Genomic DNA, 24383 nt, shown 5'->3' with positions numbered 1-24383 from the left:
GTGATGCCTGCACTCAATAGATGTTTGTTAGCGCTCAGTTTAGAGGTGAAAAACACGTATAGCAGAGGCAAGTCCTGAGCTGCCGGTGTGTTGCAGTTTGAGTGAAGTTGCTGCTGCGCTGCTCTTTTTCAATTCACTTTTTTATGCTGATTCCTGAGCTTTTTCTTGGCCCGCCTAGACATTGGAGCCTCAAGAGATAAGCGGTTGGATGGTGTCTCATTTTTGTTGGACCCTTTAAGCTCAACATCAGGGCAGGGGCTGAAACGTGGTTGGGGATCTGATACCTCAAGCGCATCAAAGCATGCTGCAGAAGCAAAAGTGTCTTGATGGAGCGGTGGACTGTTCGATTTGTATGAACTTAAAACTTGGGAGAAGCCCCACTAGAATTGTGAGATCAGGCTTGGTTTTGGGCTCTCAGGCTGGAAGGTACCCAAGGGCTATCTTTGCCTCGAAGTTTGGAGACACTCTCGCTGAGAATCTCAAGAAGTGTTGCCCATTTATCGATTATAGCAGCACAGGAACAAGAACACAGCTTGGTGTCCGGGTTGCCTTGTATTTTCTCTTCAATTGAGTCGATCTTGATGCCCAAGGCGCGGCGCAATAGATTGTAGAAGGTCTAGCTGAAGCTCCAATTTTGTCTGCTGCCATATCATTGCTTTGGCTACAGGGCTTTGTGCTGCTTCTACAGCTGGTGATTGCAGAATCACAGCACTATTATAGGTTTGCGTTCCAGAGCAGGAGGACCCTATCTCTAGCAGCATTCTAAACAAATTTGGTGTGAGCTCAAGTGTTCTCTCTATTTTAGTCTTAAGGATTTGTCGGAAGGAGCACGACTGTGACCTTCATTTTGCGTTGGTTGAAGAAAGGTTGCAGCAAGCAGGCCGTCCATTCACACCCGGGCCTACTGCTAAGAAAGACTCTTCAGCGCCTTCTGGAAAGTCAGCGGTGGAGACGGATTCTATTACCCCAGAGCCAAGAAGAGGCTGAAAGACCTGCATGATGGCTCCCTTTGGAGGAGCCTTAGTTGGCTATTTGGAAGGTAAGCCCCCTGGGCGGTGCTCCAGGTGTTCCTTGTAGTGACTGGGAGTGGGGTAACTTTACCCTCTGTGGCCGAGTTTGAGCAGGGGCGGTTTTCTCTTGGGGCCTATGAGGATGGGTGAATCAGTGTGCTCCCTTGTCTGAGCCCTTGTATGAAGTCAGGGGGGACTTAAGACTGGATTGTTATGGCCTTAAAGGAGAAATTGGAGTGATACAGGGCACAAATGGTTGCTTGCGAAGAGGGCCCCTCAGGTCGAGCTATGAAGAGGAGAGGCAGGAGAGAGAGGCTGGAGTTAGGGACGACCGAGGCTCACCAGTCCCCCACAAGCCACACCCAGCTCTAGCCAGGCCACTTCTGCGAGGTCGTGTGGCACACTCTCAGCTGTGGTTGCCTACAACCACCGTCCTTGCCCACCACAGACTCCAGTAACTTAGACGGCTCAGAGGTGTATGATGGAGGTGGGGGTTGGGGGGAAAAGGCGACAGATGGGCGGCAAGACTACAGTGCGCGCACCACACCTCATCTCTCTACGCCTAGCTCACATGCTTCTTCTCCAGTTGCATCTACGGCAGCCTCACTGGGTGTCCCGATGGGCTGCTGCTGGAAGTCTGCCTGCTGTCCGCCGGTGACTGCCGCCACTAATTGCTTCTAGCACCACGAAGAATGCCTGGCTCCAGATGACGCTGCCGCCACTCGCAGTTCCACCTCTGCGTCACCCCGCCCCAGCTGCTCCCTACATTCTCTATTATCAACGATTGTCTTCAATTGTCATCACCTTTAATAAAATTCCATCAAGGAATTTGTAAACAAACCTGCTTGGACCTAGGACAGGCTGAGTACTTTGAGAACCCCGATACAATACAGCCACTTAGTAAGAAGAAATTAAAAAGAGGCATATCTACCTTTGCTTGAGGGATGTATATTGGCTATAGAACTTAAGAAACCCAGAGTTGGTAAGGCCGAATGATTCTGGTTACCTAGGACATGTACACCTCCATGAAATTCGTTCACAACTGTCACCACAGGTTTGTTTTGACTAGCTTTAGATTTTATATTTTTCACGGTCTGGTCATATACCCTACAACCAATGACTGCTCTGAAGTTTTAACTAAATGCCCATGCCACAATTTATCTAATCAAAGAACCCTTTATATTTTGTTCTGTATATTTTACAAAGACCTGAGAAAGAATTTCATAATGTCGCCCAGCTTTCCTGTTTTAGCAATCACTATTTACTCTACCCATTTGTTATACCTAACATGAAAATCAAATAAAGCAAACTGAATTTTAATTTGGTCCACAAGTAGACCAAATGTTAGTAAAGATAAAAAAGATACAGAGACAGCTAAAGAGCTTCAGACACCTGCCCCCCATGGCTCCTTTCGACATACACACAATCGTGGCAGCTCCAAGACCCCCTCCCCTGAAGCCTCCATATAGTATGAGCGGACCCAAGGACATCAATCCTCTACCAGGGGTTATTTTAGAGGGGCCTACAGGGGCAACAATTCTAGAGAAAGAGGTAAAGATGACTCACCCAAAGGTGCTGCAACCATCACTAATCCACGAATTACCTCTTCTCCTGAACTACACAACTGTTGGGGGGTTCTTCCAACATGGTTACTGTCTGGAGCGCACTTACACACCTACCACCATTCCACCTTACAAACACAGACTCTCCCCAGAACACCAAATACTTCTCAGAGAAGAAGTTCAAGCACTCCTAAAAGGAGATATAGAACCCATCCCCTACCATCTGCAAGGAACAGGAGTCTACTCTCTGTATTTCTTAATACCGAAAAAGGACAGGTTCCTCAGATCCATTGCAGTAGTAACCCTGAATGAATACATCCCAACATATGGTCACTCTCCAGGATTCTACTTCTCCAGCGAGACGACTTGATGGCTGCCTTCAACCTGAAGGATGCCTTTTTCTACATACCGATACATCCAACCCATTGCCATTCTCAGGTTTGTGGTCAGTGGAAAACATTACAATTCAAAGTACTCCCTTTCAGGGTTACTACTACACCTCAAGTGTTCACAAAGTGCTTTGTGGTGGTGGCTGTACTCCTACGTCAATAGGGCATCCATATCTTCCCTTATCTGGATGACTGGTTGATCAAGAGTACCACCCACCATCAATGCCGCAAACACACGTCACAATGGACCTGCTTCACATATTAGGGTTTACCATTGATGCCACAAAATCCCAACTCCAGCATGTCCAGGTCCAAAATCTAACTAGGGACCATTCTCAACTCTGAGATAGGCATGGCCTATCTAAAACCTGCCCGTATTCAGTCTTTACAAGCACTGCTTCCTGTTTTCCGGCCACATCAACAGGTCATGATTAGTACAGTAATGCCTCCTGCATCGCCAAAGTACCCCATGACAGGTTACACATGCTTCCATTGCAGGAATCCCTAGCGCAACAGTGGTCTCAAGCGAAAGGTCATTAGGACAATCTTGTATTGATCTGCTGCTGCACTTGTCGCTCTCTGATGTGGTGAAACACCAACAACCTGTTATGGGCGGCCTTTCCTCAACTCTCTTCCACAGAGGACCGTTATAACAGACCCTTCCCATATGGGATGGGGGCCCAAACTTGCAGGATCTGACTATTCAAGGCCAATGGTAGCCCATAAACCAGGGCCTTCATATCAACTACTTGGAACTCCTAGCCACCTGCGGAAAGCTCTCACCTCACCGAATAGAAAAGGTTGTTCCTGTCCAGACAGACAATATGACAGACGAGTTCTACCTTTAGAAACAGGGGGCATCCGCTCGCCACAACTCCTGCAGTATACCTAATGCAGCCGGAGTATTCTGTCCCCATCCTTTTGGGGGTTATGCAGGAGTTTGAAGATATCTCAGGCTGTATGTAAATCATACTCACTCTTCCCATTGGGAACGCTGGTGAGAGGTGTGCTGGAAAAACTGTTGATCCCTGGTTTCCCCTGGAAACCAATAGTGTACGGTATCAGAGTCAGGGTAGCGCAGACAGCATTGAAATCAATCAAACTAAATGTGGGTCGGGTGGTGGAAGCCCTGGGCCCCAACAATCCTGTACTGGAACACGCTGACTTTGTCCCGGATGGGCAAGATTGCCCTTGTCAAGATGGTACTGTTGCCACAATGACTCTACAAATTATAGGGTGCGCTGCATGAGATCTCCAGCAGTTTCTTTGTAAAAAACAGATACGTGGTAGAACTGCTGTGCGCTGGGAAATGGGTAAAAGTAGAGCTCAACACCCTCAAAAGGTCTTGGGGGAGGGGCTGGAGTTGCCATATTTAGGGGCATATTTTATGGTGGCTCACATCCACGCATTGACTGGACTCCAAGGACAACTGGGAGAAGCAGCTGTCAGGGAGCTCCTGCATTACAGAGAATCTGCCCATGTTACAGATGCAAGGGGCTGCTGTGCCGGGTGGTGCCATGCATGGTAAAGTTAACATCTAAACTGTGGGAAAGGGCAGTGCCGAAAGTGATTGGGAGTGCACCATACACACCTGGCATGCCGATCTGGGTGCTCTAGTCATTTGTGGAAGAGCGGAGGCTGTTACACTCTGAGGGGACATACAAAGACTTGATTCTGACCTTGATGGGGTGAGTGGTGGTTGGAAGGGGGAAGGGGACTGTTGACATCCCATCTTTATAGGGCACTGAGGGAGGATCAGCCCACGCCATCACTAAAAACTCGAGCGAGATGAGAGGAGACATACTGTGGCAAGGTCCCTGGAGGAGTGCGGACCGTCTCTATCACTGCGAGGATCACGCTAATACAGTACAATTACATTCATCAAGTGCACCTCACCTTTAAGACTCTCTACATCAAATATCCCTCAAGCGGGCAAGTTGTTCGAGATGTGGAGAGTTAGATTTTTTTTTTTTACACATTGCTTGGGCATGCAGGTCCCTATTGGCGATCAACAGTGGAGAAGCTTAATGAGGCCAGAGGGTGGACACTGCAGCGCGATATCAGAACACTATTGTGGGGCATGCTTCCTAATCCAAAGGGTAAGAAACTGAGCAGAAAGTTTCTGCTCTTAGACTTGGTGCTAGCAAAGAGGCGTATAGCTAGGAGGTGTTGGGGAAGCAGCCCCCTGGGTTGGGAGAATGGCCTAGGGACATGACAGACTGGGCAGTGGCAGAGGAGGTCAGCATGAAACAAAACAAACAAGATGATAGAGTGGACAGCCATGCTGGATGCACTAAGGGACCCACGTGACTCTCAGCCTTGAAGGGTGGTGGTTGATTTGAGAAGCTCCCCACTGAATGCCAGAGTCTGATGAGGGTGTGAGATGAGCTGGTTCCCGGAGGGCTTTGTAGGCTCGTATGGTGGATGGCCCCAGCAGGGGATACTAGATAAGCTGCACTACATGGCTGAGAAGGCCCTTGCTATACATGGAAGTTCTCCTATGTTCTTGGCAGACTGTAACAAGAATGGTATGCTAGTGCTAATGAAGAGCAGTTGGGAGGAGTCAGGGAGAGTTATTCTTTATTTAGTTACATTTGCGAAGACAATGTGGTAATGTGATATATTGACTGCACTGTTAGAACGCAATAAAAATGATATTTAAAAAAAAAAAAAAAACTCTGTTATCCCAGTGCATTTGGAGGTGGGCTCTCCAGCACAAAATTCATTTCCTGGAGGAGTACCTTCAAGGGATGGGCAACAACTTTGCCTACCTCCTCAGCAGGATGCGACAAGCCCAAGAGTGGGAACTCCACTCACAAGTCATCCTACTTCCAGAGGCGGGCTATCCAGAAATTGACCCGTTTGCAACCACAGAAAATGCCAAATGCCCATACTTCACCTCTAGGTTTCCTCATCCACAGTCCAGAGGCAATGCACTATAGATGAACTGGTCAGGGGTATTTGCCTATGCTTTTCCGCCTCTCCCTCTCTTTCCATTTGAGGGTCAGAGGCTGCGGCAGACCCCTCTAAACACTCATCTTGGTGGCTTCCACTGGGGCTCACTCTGCTTGAACTCCGTTTGGTTCTGCATGAGAGGCTCCAAAACAGGAAAACCCTTCTCAAGCAGAACCATGGAGAAATAAGACACTCAGATCTCGGGTCGTTCAACTTTGCGATCTGGCTCCTGACGTAGAAGTTTGGTACCTTGACCTTCCACCTGAATGCATGAGCATTCTCAAAGAAACGTACAAATCTAACACCCTGGCCTACTATGCGGCAAAAGGGAAAAGATTTGTATACTACTGTCACTGAAAATATGTTGATCCTTTTGCAGCCATAGGACATTGTTTGTTACCTTATATACTTGTGGTTTTCTGGTGTAACCTTCACCTTCATACACTTGACTGCTGTGGTTACCTACCTTCAGAATAGACCACACATCTCTCTCTTAAGGATTCCACTTCAAGCTTTCAAGGAGGGTCTCAAAGAGTCATTCCTCCTTGGGTTGCACCCGCCTTGGAATGTAATCGCCACATTGTGCTTACAAGACTCATGAGCCCTCTGTTTAAGCCCCTCCACTCCTGCCCCCTTTAATTCTTCTCTTGGAAGGTGGCATTCCTTGTTGCTAACGTTTCACTCGTGTCAGTGAGCTACCGACATGAAACCCGGAAGAAACCTTCTTCCAAGGTCATAGGGATATGGTTGTCCTTCGCAGTAATCCCAAAGTCCTCCCTAAGGAGGTCTCTCCCTTCCACCTTAACCAAAACTACTGAACTTCCTGCCTTTTTCTCACAACCTGATTCTGTTGCAGAATAGTCTCTCCAAACCTTGGACATTAGGCAAGCCTTCATGGACCACACTGACTGAACAAAACCACTTAGAAAGACACAACAGCTCTTTGTTGCATTTTCCAAACCCCGCAAAGAGAGGGTTCTAGCCAAGTCAGGCATTGCTAGATGAATCGTCAAATGCATCCAGACATGCTATGCTATGCTAAAGCTAAAAGGACTCTGCCCACTCTTCCTAGAGTCCACTCCACTTGGAAGAAAGGAGGCTCTAGGATCTTGCCAGGGAACATCCAAATAGCTGACATATGCAAAGCAGCTGCTTGGTGCACACCACACACTTTCACAAAGCATTAGTGTGTGGATGTGCTAGCCCGCCAACAAGCTAATATTGGTCAGGCAGTATTCCGTACACGACAGGATAGCCACAGTTTTTTTTTGGGGGTGGGGTGGGCATATGTTTTACAGACTATGCACAGTAGATGTATCTACAGCCACACATGCCTCGAATGGAAAATGTTACCCTCCCTGTAAACATCTGTGGCATGTAGTGCTGTTCATTCCTCCCTGGAGGCCTGTGGCCGTTGCAGTTTCCCTTGCTATCTTCTATTCCATGAACATCTCAATGGGCATCCCTCCACACATTGCTTCACTTCACATTCCCTCCTCAACCACTACAATGTAATTTGAAAGACTTCTTCAAGAAAAACTATTTGAAGACATCTGGGCCTACACTAGATGGCAGGAGTATGCACAGCATGTGCAACTACAGCCACACATGCCCCAAACATTAACTTTCATACCCCTGCTAGTGGTGGAAACAACTATTAAACAACAATAGACATCAAACTCAGGACTTTTTAAGGAGTGTCATAAAAAAATGTCAAGAGACAATTTTGAAGAATACGTTTATGCGGTTCATACAGGTACAGATCAGACAGTTGTAGAATTGCTTTGAATGTGGATTTATAAATGTTTTAACAGACCAGCCAGTCAAGAATAATTGTGCTTTAAACATTTTAAAATAATTGAATATTTAGGAATTCACTAAATCAAGAATGTACTATCTTCCAATGTTTAAAATAAAGAATACTTTTGCTTAATTATTATATTCTTCTGGGGTCTAATTATGAATGTTAAAATAAGAAATGCTAATTGGTGTTGTTTTCTCAGAATATGAAACAGTCAACAAGTACATCACTGAAGTCAATCATCAAGTTAAACAAAAAACAAAACATACAAGACAAAAATCCAAAACCTACTAAACAGCCTCAACCCCCAAACACCCCGACCCACCAACACTTTGTGCCTAGAGCAAATCAATAAACTACGGGACAACTGTGAGCATCACTTGCATTCCAGAAACATTCCATGCCTGCTTTTTTATACATTTTGCTTGAGTTGCTCTGATATATATATTTTTTACACACAGCACTAAGGAGCAAAATGATTAGGTAGGAGGAAATACCTAAAGCAAACACATGAGGCAAAAGGATAGCCACGTTTTCAAAACACTTCTATGTGGAGTGCATGACTTGTTTTTTTTCTAAGCTTTAGAGGCAGCCTATGCAAGAGTTTGGGGTCCCATAGCCAACCAGAGGAGATCTCTACATACCCAAGTTACGTGATCAAATGTTTTCAAGTGGTAGCTAAAATCAACAGAAGCATTCTGAGCACACTGCAACATTGCCAATTCATATGCTGGCAGGGTCTCGCAAACCAACTGCAATAATTAAGCCTCAATAGCTAGCCACTGACTATCATGAACTACACAGCTCTTTAAGGGGAAAAAGCAGTGCAGAAGATAAAAATGGGGAGATTTTGGCCATTTTCTGAACACAGAATGGCCTTATAACTAAGAATGTAATGATCATTTTAGGAAGCAGCCTGGTGGGTTGTGGGGACCCAAGGTTCTTACACCTTATACCAGGTCCGGGTATCCCCTCTTAGTGAAGTGTAAGCAGTGTCTAGAAGCCAGGCTCTTTAGAGGTAGCTGTGGATGAGCAGCCAAAGCTTATCTAGGAGACATGTAAAGCTCATGTAATACCACTGTAGTCACACAGCACTGACACATGAAAGAAAACACTCAGTTGTACAAAAATAAAGGTACTTCATTTCTGGAACAAATCACCACAAAATACTAGAAGGGCCATCCTCGAACAGGAGGTAAGTAATACACTAAATATATACACTAGTAATCAGAAATAGGCATAGAAAATGTTAGAAAACAGTGCAAATAGCAATAATCAATAGAGACCCTAGGGGGGAGCACAAACCATATACTAAAAAAATGAAATGCGAACACAGGAGCCCAACCTAGGTAACTAGAATGTGTAGAGGGGAGATGGGAGTACTAGAAAACCACAGAGGTAAGTAACATAGTACCCCCCCCCAGCAACCAGGAAAGTAGGAGTAAATCACTGGATTGTTCCCCATACCACCCAAAAGGTGAAAAATAAGAAAAAACTAAAAAGACAAGACTGAAAGAAAACCAGCAGTGGATTCCTGAAGAAAGAAGACCTGTGGAGAGAGGGGACCAAGTCCAAGAGTCACAACGGAGTCCAGGAGGAGTAGGAACTACTACTCACCCAGCTATACTTGCAGGAGTTGGTCAACGGTGAAGAACAGGTCTGCACTGCAGCCCTGGAGCCAGAAAAGAGTTCCTGATGGATGCAGATGATGTCCCACGCTGGTGTGAATATTACAGACGGGTGTCTGTGCAGGAATTCTACCAACAAGTCTTGGCAAAGGCAAACATGCGGTTAGTGGAAAATTAGTGCTGCCGGGGACCAGCAAGGCCCACGAGGACTCAACCCAGGAGGTGGAGTCACAGTGGACCCTCAGCATCACAGTGTCCACAGGAGCAGAGGCAGCACCCACAGGACGAGGAGACAGGAGTTGCAAAAGAGGCCCACGCAGCACTACAAAAAAGAGGATCCCATGTCACCGGAGAACCATGCAGGACGCTGTGTCTTGCAGGAAGAAGTGCTGGGGGTTGGAGCTACACATCGCCTGAAGATCCTTTGGAGGAGATGCAAACAAGCCTTCGCAGCTGCAAGAGACGCTGTGTATGGGTGTACTGTCCTGCATGGGAAGGCAAAGGCTTACCTTCACCAAAGTTGGCCAGCTGGCAGAGAGGACCAAGAGGACAACTCCGGACCACCGCCCGTGATGCAGGATCCGCGCAGCTCAAGATGAAGGGCGATCCACACAGCCGGTCGTCGCTTGCTGTAGGTGCCTGCACTTACAGGGGAGGTACTCCTTCACTCCAAGGGAAATTCCTCCTTCTTGTGCAGGCTGAAGAGTTGCTGTCTTCTGAGGATGCACGGCTGGGGAAATGTTGCAAAGCTGGCAGGACTTGTAGAAACAAAGTTGCAGAAGAGTCGTCTTCTTTGATTGCAGCGTTGTCAGTTCCTGGAGGGTCCAGTCGAAGTTCCAGTGGCCAGAGGTTGAACTGGAGGTGGCAGAAGAGTCCTGCTGGAGTATTCCAAGATAAATAGACCCACCCCAGTGAGAGACCCTAAATAGCCTTGAAAATGGGATTGGTCACCTAACCAGGTAAGGACCTATCAGGAGGGGGCTCTGAAGTCACCTGCCTGGCCACTCAGATGCTCCCAGAGTTCCCTGCCAACCTTGGAAATAAGATGGCAAAACCCAGGGATCCTCTGGAGGAGCTCTGAGCACCACCCCTTGGGTAGTGATGGACAGGGGAATGGTCACTCCCCTTTCCATTGTCCAGTTTTGCGCCAGAGCAGGGACTGGGGGTCCCTGAACCGGTGTGGACTCCTTTATGCATGAAGGGCACCAAATGTGCCCTTGAAAGCAAACCAGTGGCTTGGGGAGGCTAGCCCTCCCAAGCCAGTCACACCTATTTCCAAAGGGAGATGGTGTTACCTCCCTCTCCCAAAAGAAATCCTTTGTTCTGCCTTCCTGGGCTTGATCAGATCGATGTCTGAGGGGTGGCAGCACCTGGGCTGCCCGGAAACCCCTGTAAAACTGGTGGTAGCAATACTGGGGGTCCTCTAAGGAGCCCCCAGAGAGCATGGAATCATACTTCCAATACTTTCAACAGTATTGGGGTATGATTCAATCATGTTTGATACCAAACATGCCCAGGTTCGGAGTTACCATTATGTAGATGGACTTAGGAAGTGACCTATGTCCAGTACAAACGTAAAATGGTGTCCCTGCACTCACAAAGTGGATCTGGAGTTTGTGGGGGCACCTCTGCTAGTAAAGGGGTGCCCTCACACACCGGTACCTGCACCCTGCCCACTGGGCTGAGAGGGCCTACCATAGGGGTGACTTACAGTGTGACCTGGTGCTGTGACCTGTAGTGAAAAAGGGTGCTTGCACCCGTTTCACACAGGCTGCAATGACAGGCCTGGAGAACACTTTGCAAGGGCTCCCTATGGGTGGCAGAATAACTGCTGGAGCCCACAGGCATCCCCTGGAACCTCAATGCCCTGGGTACCAAGGTACCATATACTGGGACTTACATGGGGGGACGAATATGCCAATTGTGGGGAAAAAAAGGTACAATTTACAGGAGAGAGCAAAACTACTGGGGTTCGGTTATCAGGATACCAATAGACACAGTCAAACGCACTGACAACAGGCAACAGTTTATTATAGGTAAAACCCATACAAATAGTAGTATTTCAGCATCATCAGGCCTTTAACATCTGCACACCCAGAAAATATTAAAACCTCCAATTACCATCTGGACCACACCAATGCTGATCCAATTTGGAAAATAGTTTAAACTAACCTCTTTAATGAAAATTCTACCATAATATATTAACCATCCACAAACCAGTGGCTCTCCTACAGCTCACTGACTTTATGCTTGCTTTTGACTGTGTACAGGTCTCCGCTGCTTTTTGGCTACGTTGTCCTATAGATATACCACATATACATTTCATATACAAAGAGAAAATCCATCATGTAACAACTCAAATTTATAGAAATCATCTTAACAGTAAGTGTGTACTCAGGACCTCAACATTTAAACAAGCATTTGCAATGCACCGAGTCTTGCGTTTGCTCATGTTAGAGCTGGTAGCGTTGTAAACTCCTAACCCGACTTTTCACCTATCGGCAAAAGTGCATTTATTTACGTAACCCGAAAATGTGCAATTAACTGTGTAAAGCGCTCTACTTCTGCCAAGCGAAATCGCGCTAGGAAAATAGAGAAAAAAATAGTCCACGAGCCGGACAGAAAACAGCGAGCCTCGCATGTTTTCTGTACTTGGTCGATGCGCTCGAGGAGGGCTAGCCACCGGAAAAGGCATGACGTATGCATGCCTTCGACTAATGAAAGCAAGCAGATTTTAATAGGCAAGCCCAAGAACCAATGAAAAACACTGACGTGACGTCGACAGGACTCTGAGCCCTTTTCTAATACCTAAAGCGTCTCGCTGCTATACGCATGCGACGCAGGCTCGACCCCAAAAAGGATCATCTTACATTTAACGTAACATTAGAAGTATGATGTCTACTGCAATACCTCAATAAGACTGCAAAGGCCCTTTCACTTTAGTATCGGTGCCCCAATGATATTTCAAGAATTTACAGAAAGCATTTAAAATGAACCAAGGAAGGGATTGAGAAATATTTAAATTATTCTTTGTAGCTTGTGATATCAGAAGTAAAACATTTTGTGCTATAACAGATTTATGCAGGGTAATATACAAGAACAAGAGCGGTTGCTTATATCCTTAATTACGAAATTTGCATAAAGAACTCTTATGGGGATCCCTACCTGAATTCTTTGGAAAACATGCAACTGGTAGTGGCACATGGTGGAATCATATTATTTTATAGATACTAAACAAGATAATTAGACACAATTGATTCTTTCAGCTAAACTGACCAAGACAACAAATGTGAGCTCCAGCCTACATCTGTTTAAGCTCCCAACTAACAAGGGGAAGCAATGGGATAAAAAGTATTTTGCATAAATAATTTTGAAGTATTATTTAATTATTATTATCATGCACTTCTACTGATGTGCCGTCTAAGGATGAGTTATGAAATCAGGTATATTAAGTTTTTATTTTTCTTCAAGTGGGTATTTAATGAGAATCTACCGTTCAGTTGGTACTGATGTCGCAGTGGATGCTACAAACTTGACTCAAACATGGTGGAAGTTGAAGGGGAATTTAAAAGTAGTATTAGAGACACCAGAGTTAGTCACCAGGAAGAAGGTTGGATAAGCTTGAGACATGAGATTTAGTAGACTTACAGAGGTAATATTAATAAATAAAGAATGTGTTGGAGATAAAAAACTGTCTTTTCAAATTAAATTCTGAAGAGGAGTCAAAGTTAATTCAATAAAAGAGTTTGGTCAATTTCAGTAATTCCTTTCACTCTAGTTATTGGGGCTGTGTACCAATCAGGGACAAAACAGATAGTGTTTTGCATTTGGTAAAAATGTAGTATACAGTGAAAAGATGAGTAGGGCTGATCTGTATTTTGTAATTGTGGGTTTCTTATTACTGGAAATAAAATGACAATATTTTTTCTACCGAGACCTCTTCAAGACAGACTGCACATTCTTTTTGAGGCAAATGATTTGTTAATATGAGGTCTGCAAAACCTCATGCCATTTAAATTTTTCATTAGGTCAATCGGTTGTTGGGTTTCCCCTTCGGCACATAAATTATGAAAGTTGGATTCAAAGTGAGGATTCTATGAATTCCGTTTTCAGTGTATGTTATCTTGTACAAACAAATGATTGTCATATCATTCAAACTGTGATTGTTGGCGCATTCATGCTCAATTACAGAAACAAAAGTGGACATGAATGATTGATCACTTCTATACCTAATGATTCTAACAAGAACAGATATATAACAAAACTATGCTCCATTTGGAACTACAATCTCCAGTTGAGCTGAATTTTGTTTTTGCCTAACATATGGGCTTCATAACACCAAATACTGATGCAAATTTCACAGGCACGAAAGGTTTGAAAGCAGACCTAGCAGAACTTACATAAAGAATAGTGTACCAGGAGCCCTAGAATCACCTAACCATTTAAATGTTTGAGTGCCAAACCGAAGAGGAAAGTAGGAAGAGGGGCGGTGGATAGAAGGAAGATGGAGGAGGAAACAAGAATACGAGTGGAAAGAAGAATGCAAGAAAAGAGCAACAATTTACAAGAGAGCAAAGAAAGACCATCCAGGAAGGAAGTCTGAGAAAGAAAAAGTGAGATAAGAAGAGGGGAAAAAGAGGAAGCAGTAGGTGAAATAATGACAAACGAAGGAAGTAAATAAGAAAGGGAAAAGAGACAAAAAGGAGGAGTGTACAGGGAGGAATGGAATCGGAGCAAGGGAAGAATTATTACAGAGAATAACAGGAAGAAAGGAAATGGAAAAAAGTAAGAAGAGGAAGGATGAAAGAATTAAGAGGAACAGAAGGAAGAAAGGAGGAAGACATTTAAAAAAAGAAATGTGGTTAGGGGAATGAAAAAGGGAAGGGAGGAAATGAAGAGGAGAACTGTGGAAACAACTTAATTTAACTGTACAGGGAGTCTGATGAAGAAATAATTATAAATCCATAAGAATAACATCAGACCCACCAAGTGATGCCAAAGACATTCTAATTTTCATTGATTTCAGTACAAACCTGCTTTTATAATGGATGCAACCTGCCAGGACATGACGAGAACGCTGACAGGTTTGGAGAATGAGAGCTGCTTTCAATAGCAACAGGTGGTCCACCTGCAAAATAACAAAAATATTAATAAAACAATGTCAAATATTTATGTTAATCTGCGACTTTTACAACAGTTTAACATTTAAGCTACTCTTACAGTGTGATGCCGACACCCAGCCTGCACTATCATAGTGGGTTCACTGTCTACGACTAAAGAAACCCCAGGTGTGAAGCAACCTCTGCCCAGTCACAACCACCCACAAAATAACTAGGGCGGCAACAACACTGTCTGCCACAACATGATGCAGCTCATGGATTACCGGGAGCTAAACAGTTTTCTCCATAATAACAAGAGGGTTTCGACACCAGGAATTCGGCGTTCACAGGGTTGTTCCAGGCTTAATGCGCTTAGGTTGGAACTTAATAAACGACAATGCAACTAGCAACAAAAAAAAAAAAAAAAAATTCTACAGGGGTAAGCTTGATTCCGTTGGTGAGAACGCCATATTAAAGCACACTGGCCCTGGAATCCTGTCCAGGGCCATTTGTGGTCTCAAACACCAAGGCTGATCTGTACTGTCAAGGCTACGTGGTTGACTGGAAAGTGTATGATGTCTGAACCATTAATACAGTGCTTGAATGCTGCAGAGATCTTGCAAAGGTTGGTTCAAACTCTGGGAAGGCTACTAAAACACTAGTCACTATTGTATTAACTGCAGACAGTTATTTTTTGTTTTCTACCTCGATCACAAAAGCCTCTAGTTGGTGAAAGGATAAACTACATCATTTGGGTAATTTTTTCAACATATTTGTGGTCTTAAATGTAACACATTTCTTGGATTTCTCTGACGTTTCAATGTGGACAGCAGAATAATGCCAATATAAATCTATTACAGTGACATGAATTAAAAAAAGAAATTCTGAATGTATTTGCATGTACTCACATTGGGACAGTCATTCCACGTTTTCTTTTTTACAATAAGTCCAAACATAACTGTTCTTTTCCAATTTATATAAAACTATTGCTCTCTCCCTAAGTATATGCATGGCATCAGTTTGTGACATGGAAACAAGAATGTGCAGTATTACCTTGCAACCGAAGAGTTGTGCTAGGCCATTACGGGGTTGTTTGACCTCTGCAGTCCCTCACCATAGGACTGAAATGTTGGCGTTTAGAATGTGGGTGTGGTAGTAGAAAGATAGAAATATTTATTTTGCTTCCATGGCCTAATGTTTAATAAAAAAAGTTAGGATATTTCGCCTCAGAATGTTGTCATGGAAGAGCACCAGGTTTATTTAGTGAACCCACTATCATTCCCTTGACAACACTTTGTGGCCTTAACATTTGTTCTGTCTTTCTAATGTATTTTCAGATATGTGTTAAAAGGTTCTCATCACCAACTATACTTTAATGCAAGTCCAAGCCAAGACTAACACTTCAAGGAACCCAGTGTCTTACGTGGAACTGAAATCTTCTGTTGATGCTTGCTATCTAAGCTCAGTGGGCCTTTCGGCACCCATCACATTCCCCACCTCCATGACTCTTCACATCCCCGGATTCACAGGAAGAGTGTAGGGGTAGGAGATGACTCAAGGAGCCCTGCAGTAGCTTTACAACAAGTGACGGCCAACAGACACAAGGGCCAGTGGTGGTGGTGTTCAGTGTCTTGAAGGCACCTTGAAATATGCCTATTTTCATAAGTGGTAGAGTGACCCATTCAAATCTAAACTGAAACTCCTTCATCCTATTTACTGGTGTGATCTTTGTCGCTGTTCATATTAAAGCAAACATTTTTACAACATATTACAGCTGTTGGGACAATGTACTTAGCACTGTCTGCTAGCATCTATCTGTCTGATACCACCTCACTACATGTATTTACCATTCTGTGTTCCTGAGCTACCCATCAGTTGAACTATAGTTGAACTCTCTACAATGTTTACAATATACTTTACTTCTCTTTCCTCCACTTTAGACACATTTAAGCCATGCCAGCTGCCTCCAGTTGGCCATCAGTGAGTCCTTGCAATGAAACCAGAATGTACAGAATATTATATGTGAAGATTTATAAATGATTTACACAACAGTTACAAAACATCTATTTCTGCTGGAAAAATGTCTTCATAAGCAACTCATCACACTGTTCACATGTACCAATCACGATCAACAAGAATGTGATTTCCTTCCAAAATGTAGCTACTACTAGGGTGAATACGAACAAACTACCTGCTTCAGTTGGAAATAAATTACAAATCTGCAAATTAACTTTATTGCTAAGATGGGAATGTATACTGGGAGTTTTTCCAAAACTTTAAGGCAGGTTTTGAAACGTTATGGATTTGCTCACAGGAAAAATAGCAAGTAAAGTTTTGGAATTTTAGATTTTTTTTCTCCTTTATAATGCGTTTGTGGGCTGGTCTTTGCTTTGCTGAAAGGATGTTGGAACTCCAGTTACCAACGAGATTAGAATGCTGTAAATTATTGCTATAACTGAATTGAATGAAAGTGTATGATTTTAAATCTGGATGGGTGTGGTCAACACTGTAGGCTAATTTGATGACGTATTTGTGCATCTAGAATGTTAATGTCAAACTAAAATGAACACACACCATGCAGAAATCCATCCAGCATCAAAGGATGACTAACAAGCCCCTCAGAATATTGCAGACATTTTGTGGCACACTTCTTTGCAGGAAATGTTTTTTCATCATTTTCATCATCATAGCTGTCGTAGCTGGCATTTTGCTACAGCTAATCCCTTCTAAAGAGACCTACAGATGCCTTGCAACCTGCCATTCTCCCTCCAAAAGACTGCAGACAAGAATTAAAGATTTTGGGATCAAAGACCACTCCACGGCTTGGGACGCTGTGCCCTCATGCCCTGCTATTTGATTACTAGCTAGCATAAGGTCTTTCTACCATTGAATTAGACAATCATGCACGTCTACTGGAGGTGTTCCATCTTTTTCACTGCTTCTTGTGATGAGATGTATGCCAGGATGTCAGAGGCCAAAATAGTGCCTCTGATTCCAAGTGAGAGTGGCTATTGCCACTTCAACTCTGGATGCACTATATAGTGACTTAGGGTGATAGTAACCAATCCATAATTCAGAGGCATAAGTCGTTTTATGTGTCTCTGTGTTGAGGATGCATAATCCAGGTTGATGGTCTAGCCCATCACCATTACTTGGGTCCTCAGCCTTCTTCATGTGTGGGACATATGTAGAGGTTGTGTACGTGTTTGAAATGCATGGTTTACAATACCAAGAGTGAGTGGTGGTTTCAATCTGAACTGTGAGTGTGACAAGAAAATGGCTCTTCTATAGACGACTGATATGCCAGCCTGCACGTACTGTTCCCCCTCCTCCACAAACCCTCTTCTACCTGGTGGTCAGCACCTCCATTTGTCTTTGAAAGAAGAGATAGCCAACTTGTGGTTAGTCTTCCACATCATTTGCCATTATAATTCTATTCATGGAGGAGGGGGGAGTTTGAACTGACCTACTATGTACTACATGGAAAGTAATATCTCAAAATATCACTCAAGGTCGTCAAATAGACCTATTTGCTTGCATAATCTGCTAAAAGAGGTATATGGTTTCCTTTCGTTTGAGAAGTTGCATTAACGCCACTCTTGATCTCTAAGATTTGTGGTTGAAATATAAAGATGTTTGGGGAAAATAAATGTTAGACCTGTCAAAACCTTGAAGTGGATTTTGCAACTCCATCTTCCTGCATTTGGATCAAACTTATCGTATTTTGGCGTTTCCTCTTTCATTCCACTAAGTGCCGAATGTCCTGAGTTTTGGAAAGATGTTGTGTGGGGAATTATGCAGGGGGGGGTTGGGAATGAACACTGAATAAGTGTTGTGCAGGCGCTCATCATCATGACTGGGATCTGGGTAGATGTGAGATCCCAGTGCTATGAAAGGCAGCACCACAAGTACTGATAAGTGGAGAGAAGCACCTGCTGGATATCCAGGGAGGGATGACAGTGTAGGGAATGAGTGGACAGAACTGGAGTGCTGGAAGAAAGGCAGGAGGGAGAAGTTACACAAAAGCGTCAGCATACAGATAGTATTGCAGCCAATGGAGGCACAGTGGTGCAGGCTTCGATGATGTGTATCAAAAGTGGAGTGTTCTAGGTGGGAGACCAGTGGAAGCAGATGTGCAGAGTATGAAAAAGATACTGAAATGATCTTTCTTGCTGCGCACTGGACCCAATGAACAGGTTGGCATTTGGCTCCCATACATAAGGGCTTCTTCATAATCACATTTTTGATACCTGCTAAGGAAATATGTGTGAAGTTCCGAGCACAAAGAGCAGAGCTTTGCAATGGTGCCAGTATCACGTTATAGTAAAAGAGTCCACATAATTATTACAAAGTCTACGGCTAAGATCAACTATATTAAGATGAAACAAATTGTAGGGCATCATAACAAGGTTAATATCTTGTGGTAAATTGCAGCAGAGTGATGTCGAGAGATCCATTTCAGCCACCGAGCTGGCATTATGACTCAGCTCTTTCTGAAGCTGATGCTTTCCCCTACCACTAACGAAGGATGTGATGTAGACTTCTGGGTCAACTGTGAAGAATCCCATGAAGCAGAAGGCCCTGCTAAAGTGCAGCATCCGCTGCTCTTGTTTCAGAATTCAATGACGTGGTGCCAATCGCTCTACCTGCAAGTGTTGGAGGCCTTTACCCACGGATGCCTGTTATTATTCCTCTGGCAAGTGCTGTAGGCATGTACTAGGACAGCAAGAAAATATCTCTACAAAAATATTATTGTAGGATGAACAGAGATGCTGTGTCTGGCATAGTTAAGAATCTCTGTAGTGATTTCAGAGTGTTCAGTTGTGTATGCTATTTCAAGCAAACTTACATAATATAAAGAAAAAGACTGTGGAAATTGGTTGCAACGTTAAAAGTGTTTGCTGCAGAAAGAAAATGTAAAACTCCTAAGTATAGGCAGAAGGGACATGTATGAGGATTGCTGGTTTGCCGATTTTCTTATTGCTGGGGGGGTCTGCAATGTGAGTTTGTGGTTAATCTGATTGCAATCCTTTTTTTGTATACATTACATTGCAATATTCATGTGTTTAAGGACAGAAATAGGTCTGTCTAGGAATGCACTCTACTCTGGATTGAAAACGTATTGGTTCATACAAACAGTACTATTCTCCTTTGTACAGTGGACATCTCAGGTCCTATTTTACAAATCAACTCCCATACTTTCCCCTCTTCTTTATAGCTGCATGCCTGTCCTCAGCCCCCAAAATCCCATTCCTTTTCTTCATGACTACAGCTACACGAACATGTCAATGTTTCTTACATCTAAGCACGCATTCATTGTACCAGATTCTCTCATGAGCAGCTTAAAACAATAGCAATCTGTGTTTGCACAGCCTACTCTTGGGGTCCACAACTGCTTAGAAAGTTAAATATGAACAGAGTAATAACATGTTGTAAATAAAGAAGCAAAATGTAAAATTGAAACTTTTAAACCTTATTTCAAACGTGAAGGAATTTGAAATGGCAGGCTAAAAATTAAGTTACTATTCTCAGAAGTATTTGTGGGAACAGTCTGAGTGCATTAAACAGAACATAGCAGGGATGATGAGTGGCCTCAACTTAATTTGGAAAAGTTCCAACCTTCTCATTTTTTTTTTTTTTAATTTTGTTGTGCATTAAATACCATTTTGTCATTAATGTATTTGTTTGATGAATGCTTGTTTCTGTTTTTGTTTTTATTTAGCAGTTCAAATAACCAAAATGCTTAGTCCGGGGTCCCTAACTTCCAGTAATGACTCATTGGTGTGTCCCTGGAATCCAATAAAGATTAAGTGGGGGTATCCAAGTTCCCGAAATGATTAAGTGGGGGATCACGGAAGTCAAAAGGCTAAGAACCACTGGCTTAACAGAAACCCAGGCAAACTGGTTTTGATTAGAAAGAAAGCCCGGTGTGCTGGGCTTGCAGTGTGGCAGGTTCGCGCAGAAAGAAATTGCTCAAATGAGCAGTCATCCTTAAATCAGTCTTATCTCAAAACCAAGCTATTTTCATGGGTCTTCTCTGTGTCCATTGCAGTAAAAATGTAATCTAACTATTTTTAAAAGTACTATCACTATCAGTACTAATAGTATGCGCCCTCTGTCAACCCTATCATTCTGCACTAAAGCACGAGCCAACTAAGGAAAATTGAATAGGAGGCATATAAACTAAACTCGGGGATTATTCACTGTACCTGATGAAGGGTTATCTCCTGGCTAATGAGCAACAGCTGTACAAGAGAGGTGAATTGCTGTATTCCTAGTTGATGGCAAGAGCCTACCTCTGATGCACTTGCTTTTAAAAGAGCAGCAGTTTACAACAATAATCAGATCAAGAACACTGCCAAAAAATAAATAAATAAAACTACCAAGTTCAGCGCTCAATTACAAGGGATATGGAATGTTCCCATGATGTCACTACTACAACACTTGCATTTATGCCACCTCCCCATTATAAGGAGACTGTGAAATGCATTATGGAAAAGGCACCATGAAAGAGACAAAAACAGCTGTGTGAAAGGTGCTATGAAAGAGGGCCACTGGAAAAGAGGCTTTAGTAAAATGGCAGCAAAGGCTAATGCCAAGGCAAAAGACAGAGAGAGGAGCTGTGTGTGAGAGAAGTGCAAAAAGAATAGATAATGGAAGGAATGCTGAACAATGCAAGCATTCACCCCCAGTCACAAAGATCTGGATTTAATCTATTGTTTTTTTTTTGTTCACCCCGCCACCCCAGTTTGGACCCAGGCATATGCAACTCAGTCTTGACCCAGTTCACCATGGGAACAGTCCAGCCGTACTGCCAAGCCAGGTCCTCCATGGACTAGAAAGAAGCATCACAGGACCAGTTTCACCCTTCACCAGCTAGGCTAGCTTGAATCCACTAGCACAGAGAGCACAGGACCTGCGTCTGGGCATACCCTTCTTTTCTTGGTCTTATGCCTTTGAATTACACCATTTTACATATTTTTAACATTCATGTTATCTTGTGTGAAAAGTATGGGGGTCATTTTGACCTCGGCGGTCTTTTTTAAAGACCTCCGAGGGACCGCCGTGCGGAAGACCGCCAGTGCAGGCGGTTTGCCGCTCGGCCTATTACGACCGCTGGCAGCTTTCCGTCCCTTTACGGACGGAGAGTCGCCAACAGCCATACTGGCGAGCAAGTGGAGGTTGCTCCACCTCCACCGCCATGCCAACATAACACTGCCCAGCGAATCACGTCCTGTGATTGGCCGTGGCGGTGTTCTGTTGGTGGTGTGGTGTCGGCGGAGCTGCCCCCATGGCTCCCGTCCCCTCCCGGAGGATCGATGGACCAGGTAAGTCGATCGTCCGTTAGAGGAGGGGGGTGTTGTGTGGGTGCATGGGGGGGGGTGTCTGAGTATGTAGAGGGGGTGTGTGAGTGCGTGTATGCTTGTGGGGGTGATGCATGTTTGGGAATGAGTGCGTGCATGTCTGTGGGTATGTCTGTATGGATGTGTGCGTGTATGTATGAATGTGGGTGTGCGTGTCTGACTGTGTGTGTGGATGTCGGCATGTATGTCGGAGTGTGTGCATGTGTGTGTTGGTGGTGCCTGCATGCGTGTCGGGTGTGTGTGAGTTATGTGATGTTGGGGGTCGGGGTGGGGAGGGGGGCCCTGCCACCTTTGGGGGTAGCAGGGGTGGTGGGGGGTGTAGGGGAGGGAGTCGGGGTGGGGGTGAGGGGGTGTGGGAGACCCCTATCAGTGCCAGGGAAGGAATTCGCTGGCACTGATAGTGCTTACTGCCATGGATTTCATGGCGGTTCAAACCGCTGGAAATCCACGGCGGCAAGCCGGGTCCAGATACCGCTGGCGGTATAGTGACGGCCGCCGGCCTGGAGACCCAGGTCTCCAGCCCGGCTGTCGTCTCCGCCCTGGTGGGCGGAACGGAGAACCAGCGGATGACCATGGCGGTAACCGCCATGGTCATAATTCCACAAGGTAAGACCGCCAGCCTGTTGGCGGTCTTACCGCCGGTTCTCCGCCTTCCGCCAGGGTCGTAATGACCCCCTATATGTGAATAGGTTTACGAATTGGGTTGAAGTCAGCAAGGGGAGGCGATTCCTTGCTAGTTAACAATTTTAACAAAAGAACAATTTTCTATTTTGAAGATGACTGTTGAGATCACCTCATGACTGACACACTGTAAGGAAATGCCTCCTTCGCATGGTTACCCCCTGACTTTTTGCCTTTGCTGATGCGAAGTTTTGATTTGAAAGAGTGCTGAGCACCAGTGTTCTTTCCCTAAACTGTACTTTTGTTTCCCCAATTGGCACACCCTGGCATCCAGGTAAGTCCCTTGTAACTGGTACCCCTGGTACCAAGGGCCCTGATGCCAGGGAAGGTCTCTAAGGGCTGCAGCAGATCTTATGCCACCCTGGGGACCCCTCACTCAGCACAGACACACTGCTTGCCAGCTTGTGTGTGCTAGTGAGGACAAAACGAATAAGTCGACATGGCACTCCCCTCAGGGTGCCATGCCAACCTCACACTGCCTATGTAGTATAGTTAAGTCACCCCTCTAGCAGGCCTTAAAGCCCTAAGGCAGGGTGCACTATACCATAGGTGAGGGCATAAGTGCATGAGCACTATGCCCCTACAGTGTCTAAGCCAAACCTTAGACATTGTAAGTGCGGGGTAGCCATAAGAGTATATGGTCTGGGAGTATGTCATGCACGAACTCCACAGCACCATAATGGCTACACTGAAAACTGTGAAGTTTGGTATCAAACTTCCCAGCACAATGAATGCACACTGATGCCAGTGTACATTTTATTGTAACATACACCCCAGAGGGCACCTTAGAGGTGCCCCCTGAAACCTTAACCGACTATCCGTGTAGGCTGACTAGTTTTAGCAGCCTGCCACACACCAGACATGTTGCTGGCCACATGGGGAGAGTGCCTTTGTCACTCTGTGGCTAGTAACAAAGCCTGTACTGGGTGGAGGTGCTTCACACCTCCCCCTGCAGGAACTGTAACACCTAGCGGTGAGCCTCAAAGGCTCACCCCCTTTGTTACAGCACCCCAGGGCACTCCAGCTAGCCCCCTAATGAGAAAAACAAGGAGGAGTCACTGGCCAGTCAGGACAGCCCTAAGGTGTCCCGAGCTGAGGTGACTAACTTTTAGAAATCCTCCATCTTGCAGATGAAGGATTCCCCCAATAGGATTAGGGATGTGCCCCCCTCCCCTCAGGGAGGAGGCACAAAGAGGGTGTACCCACCCTCAGGGCTAGTAGCCATTGGCTACTAACCCCCCAGACCTAAACACACCCTTAAATTTAGTATTTAAGGGCTCCCCAGAACCTAGGAACTCAGATTCCTGCAACCTAAGAAGAAGAGGACTGCTAAGCTGAAAAACCGTGCAGAGAAGACGGAGACACCAACTGCTTTGGCCCCAGCTTTACCGGCCTGTCTCCCCACTTCTAAAGACACTGCTCCAGCGACGCTCTCCCCAGGGACCAGCGACCTCTGAAGACTCAGAGCACTGCCCTTCATCTAGAAGGACCAAGAACACCCGAGGACAGCGGCCCTGTTCACCCAAGACTGCGACTTTGCTACAAAGAAGCAACTTTGAAACAAATTGCGTTTCCCGCCGGAAGCGTGAGACTTGACACTCTGCACCCGATGCCCCCGGCTCGACTTGTGGAGAACAAACACTTCAGGGAGGACTCCCCAGCGACTGCGAGACCGTGAGTAGCCAGAGCTACCCCCCCCCCTCAAGCCCCCACAGCAACGCCTGCAGAGGGAATCCCGAGGCTCCCCCTGACTGTGACTGCCTGCTTCAAAGATCCAACGCCTGGTAAAGACTCTGCCCCCGCAGCCCCCAGGACCTGAAGGATCCGACCTCCAGTGCAGGAGAGACCCCCAGGAGGCCCTCTCCCTTGCCCAGGTGGTGGCTACCCCGAGGAG

The 24383-nt window shown here is 45.1% G+C and overlaps 1 protein-coding gene across 1 annotated transcript in view; it reads right to left on the bottom strand.

The window, feature by feature from the left end:
• HPS4 (HPS4 biogenesis of lysosomal organelles complex 3 subunit 2) overlaps nt 1-24383 on the bottom strand; it is a 231277-nt gene that overhangs the window by 170321 nt on the left and 36573 nt on the right. Inside the window, exon 7 of the mRNA XM_069214693.1 lies at nt 14379-14473. Coding sequence (XP_069070794.1) covers nt 14379-14473 — 95 coding nt within the window. The remainder of the gene's footprint in view (nt 1-14378; nt 14474-24383) is intronic.

Source organism: Pleurodeles waltl, chromosome 11, assembly GCF_031143425.1.
Source record: "Pleurodeles waltl isolate 20211129_DDA chromosome 11, aPleWal1.hap1.20221129, whole genome shotgun sequence".
Classification (NCBI taxonomy): domain Eukaryota; kingdom Metazoa; phylum Chordata; class Amphibia; order Caudata; family Salamandridae; genus Pleurodeles; species Pleurodeles waltl.
The sequence above is the reverse complement of the archived record's forward strand: the minus strand, read 5'-3'. Positions and strand labels throughout refer to the sequence as shown.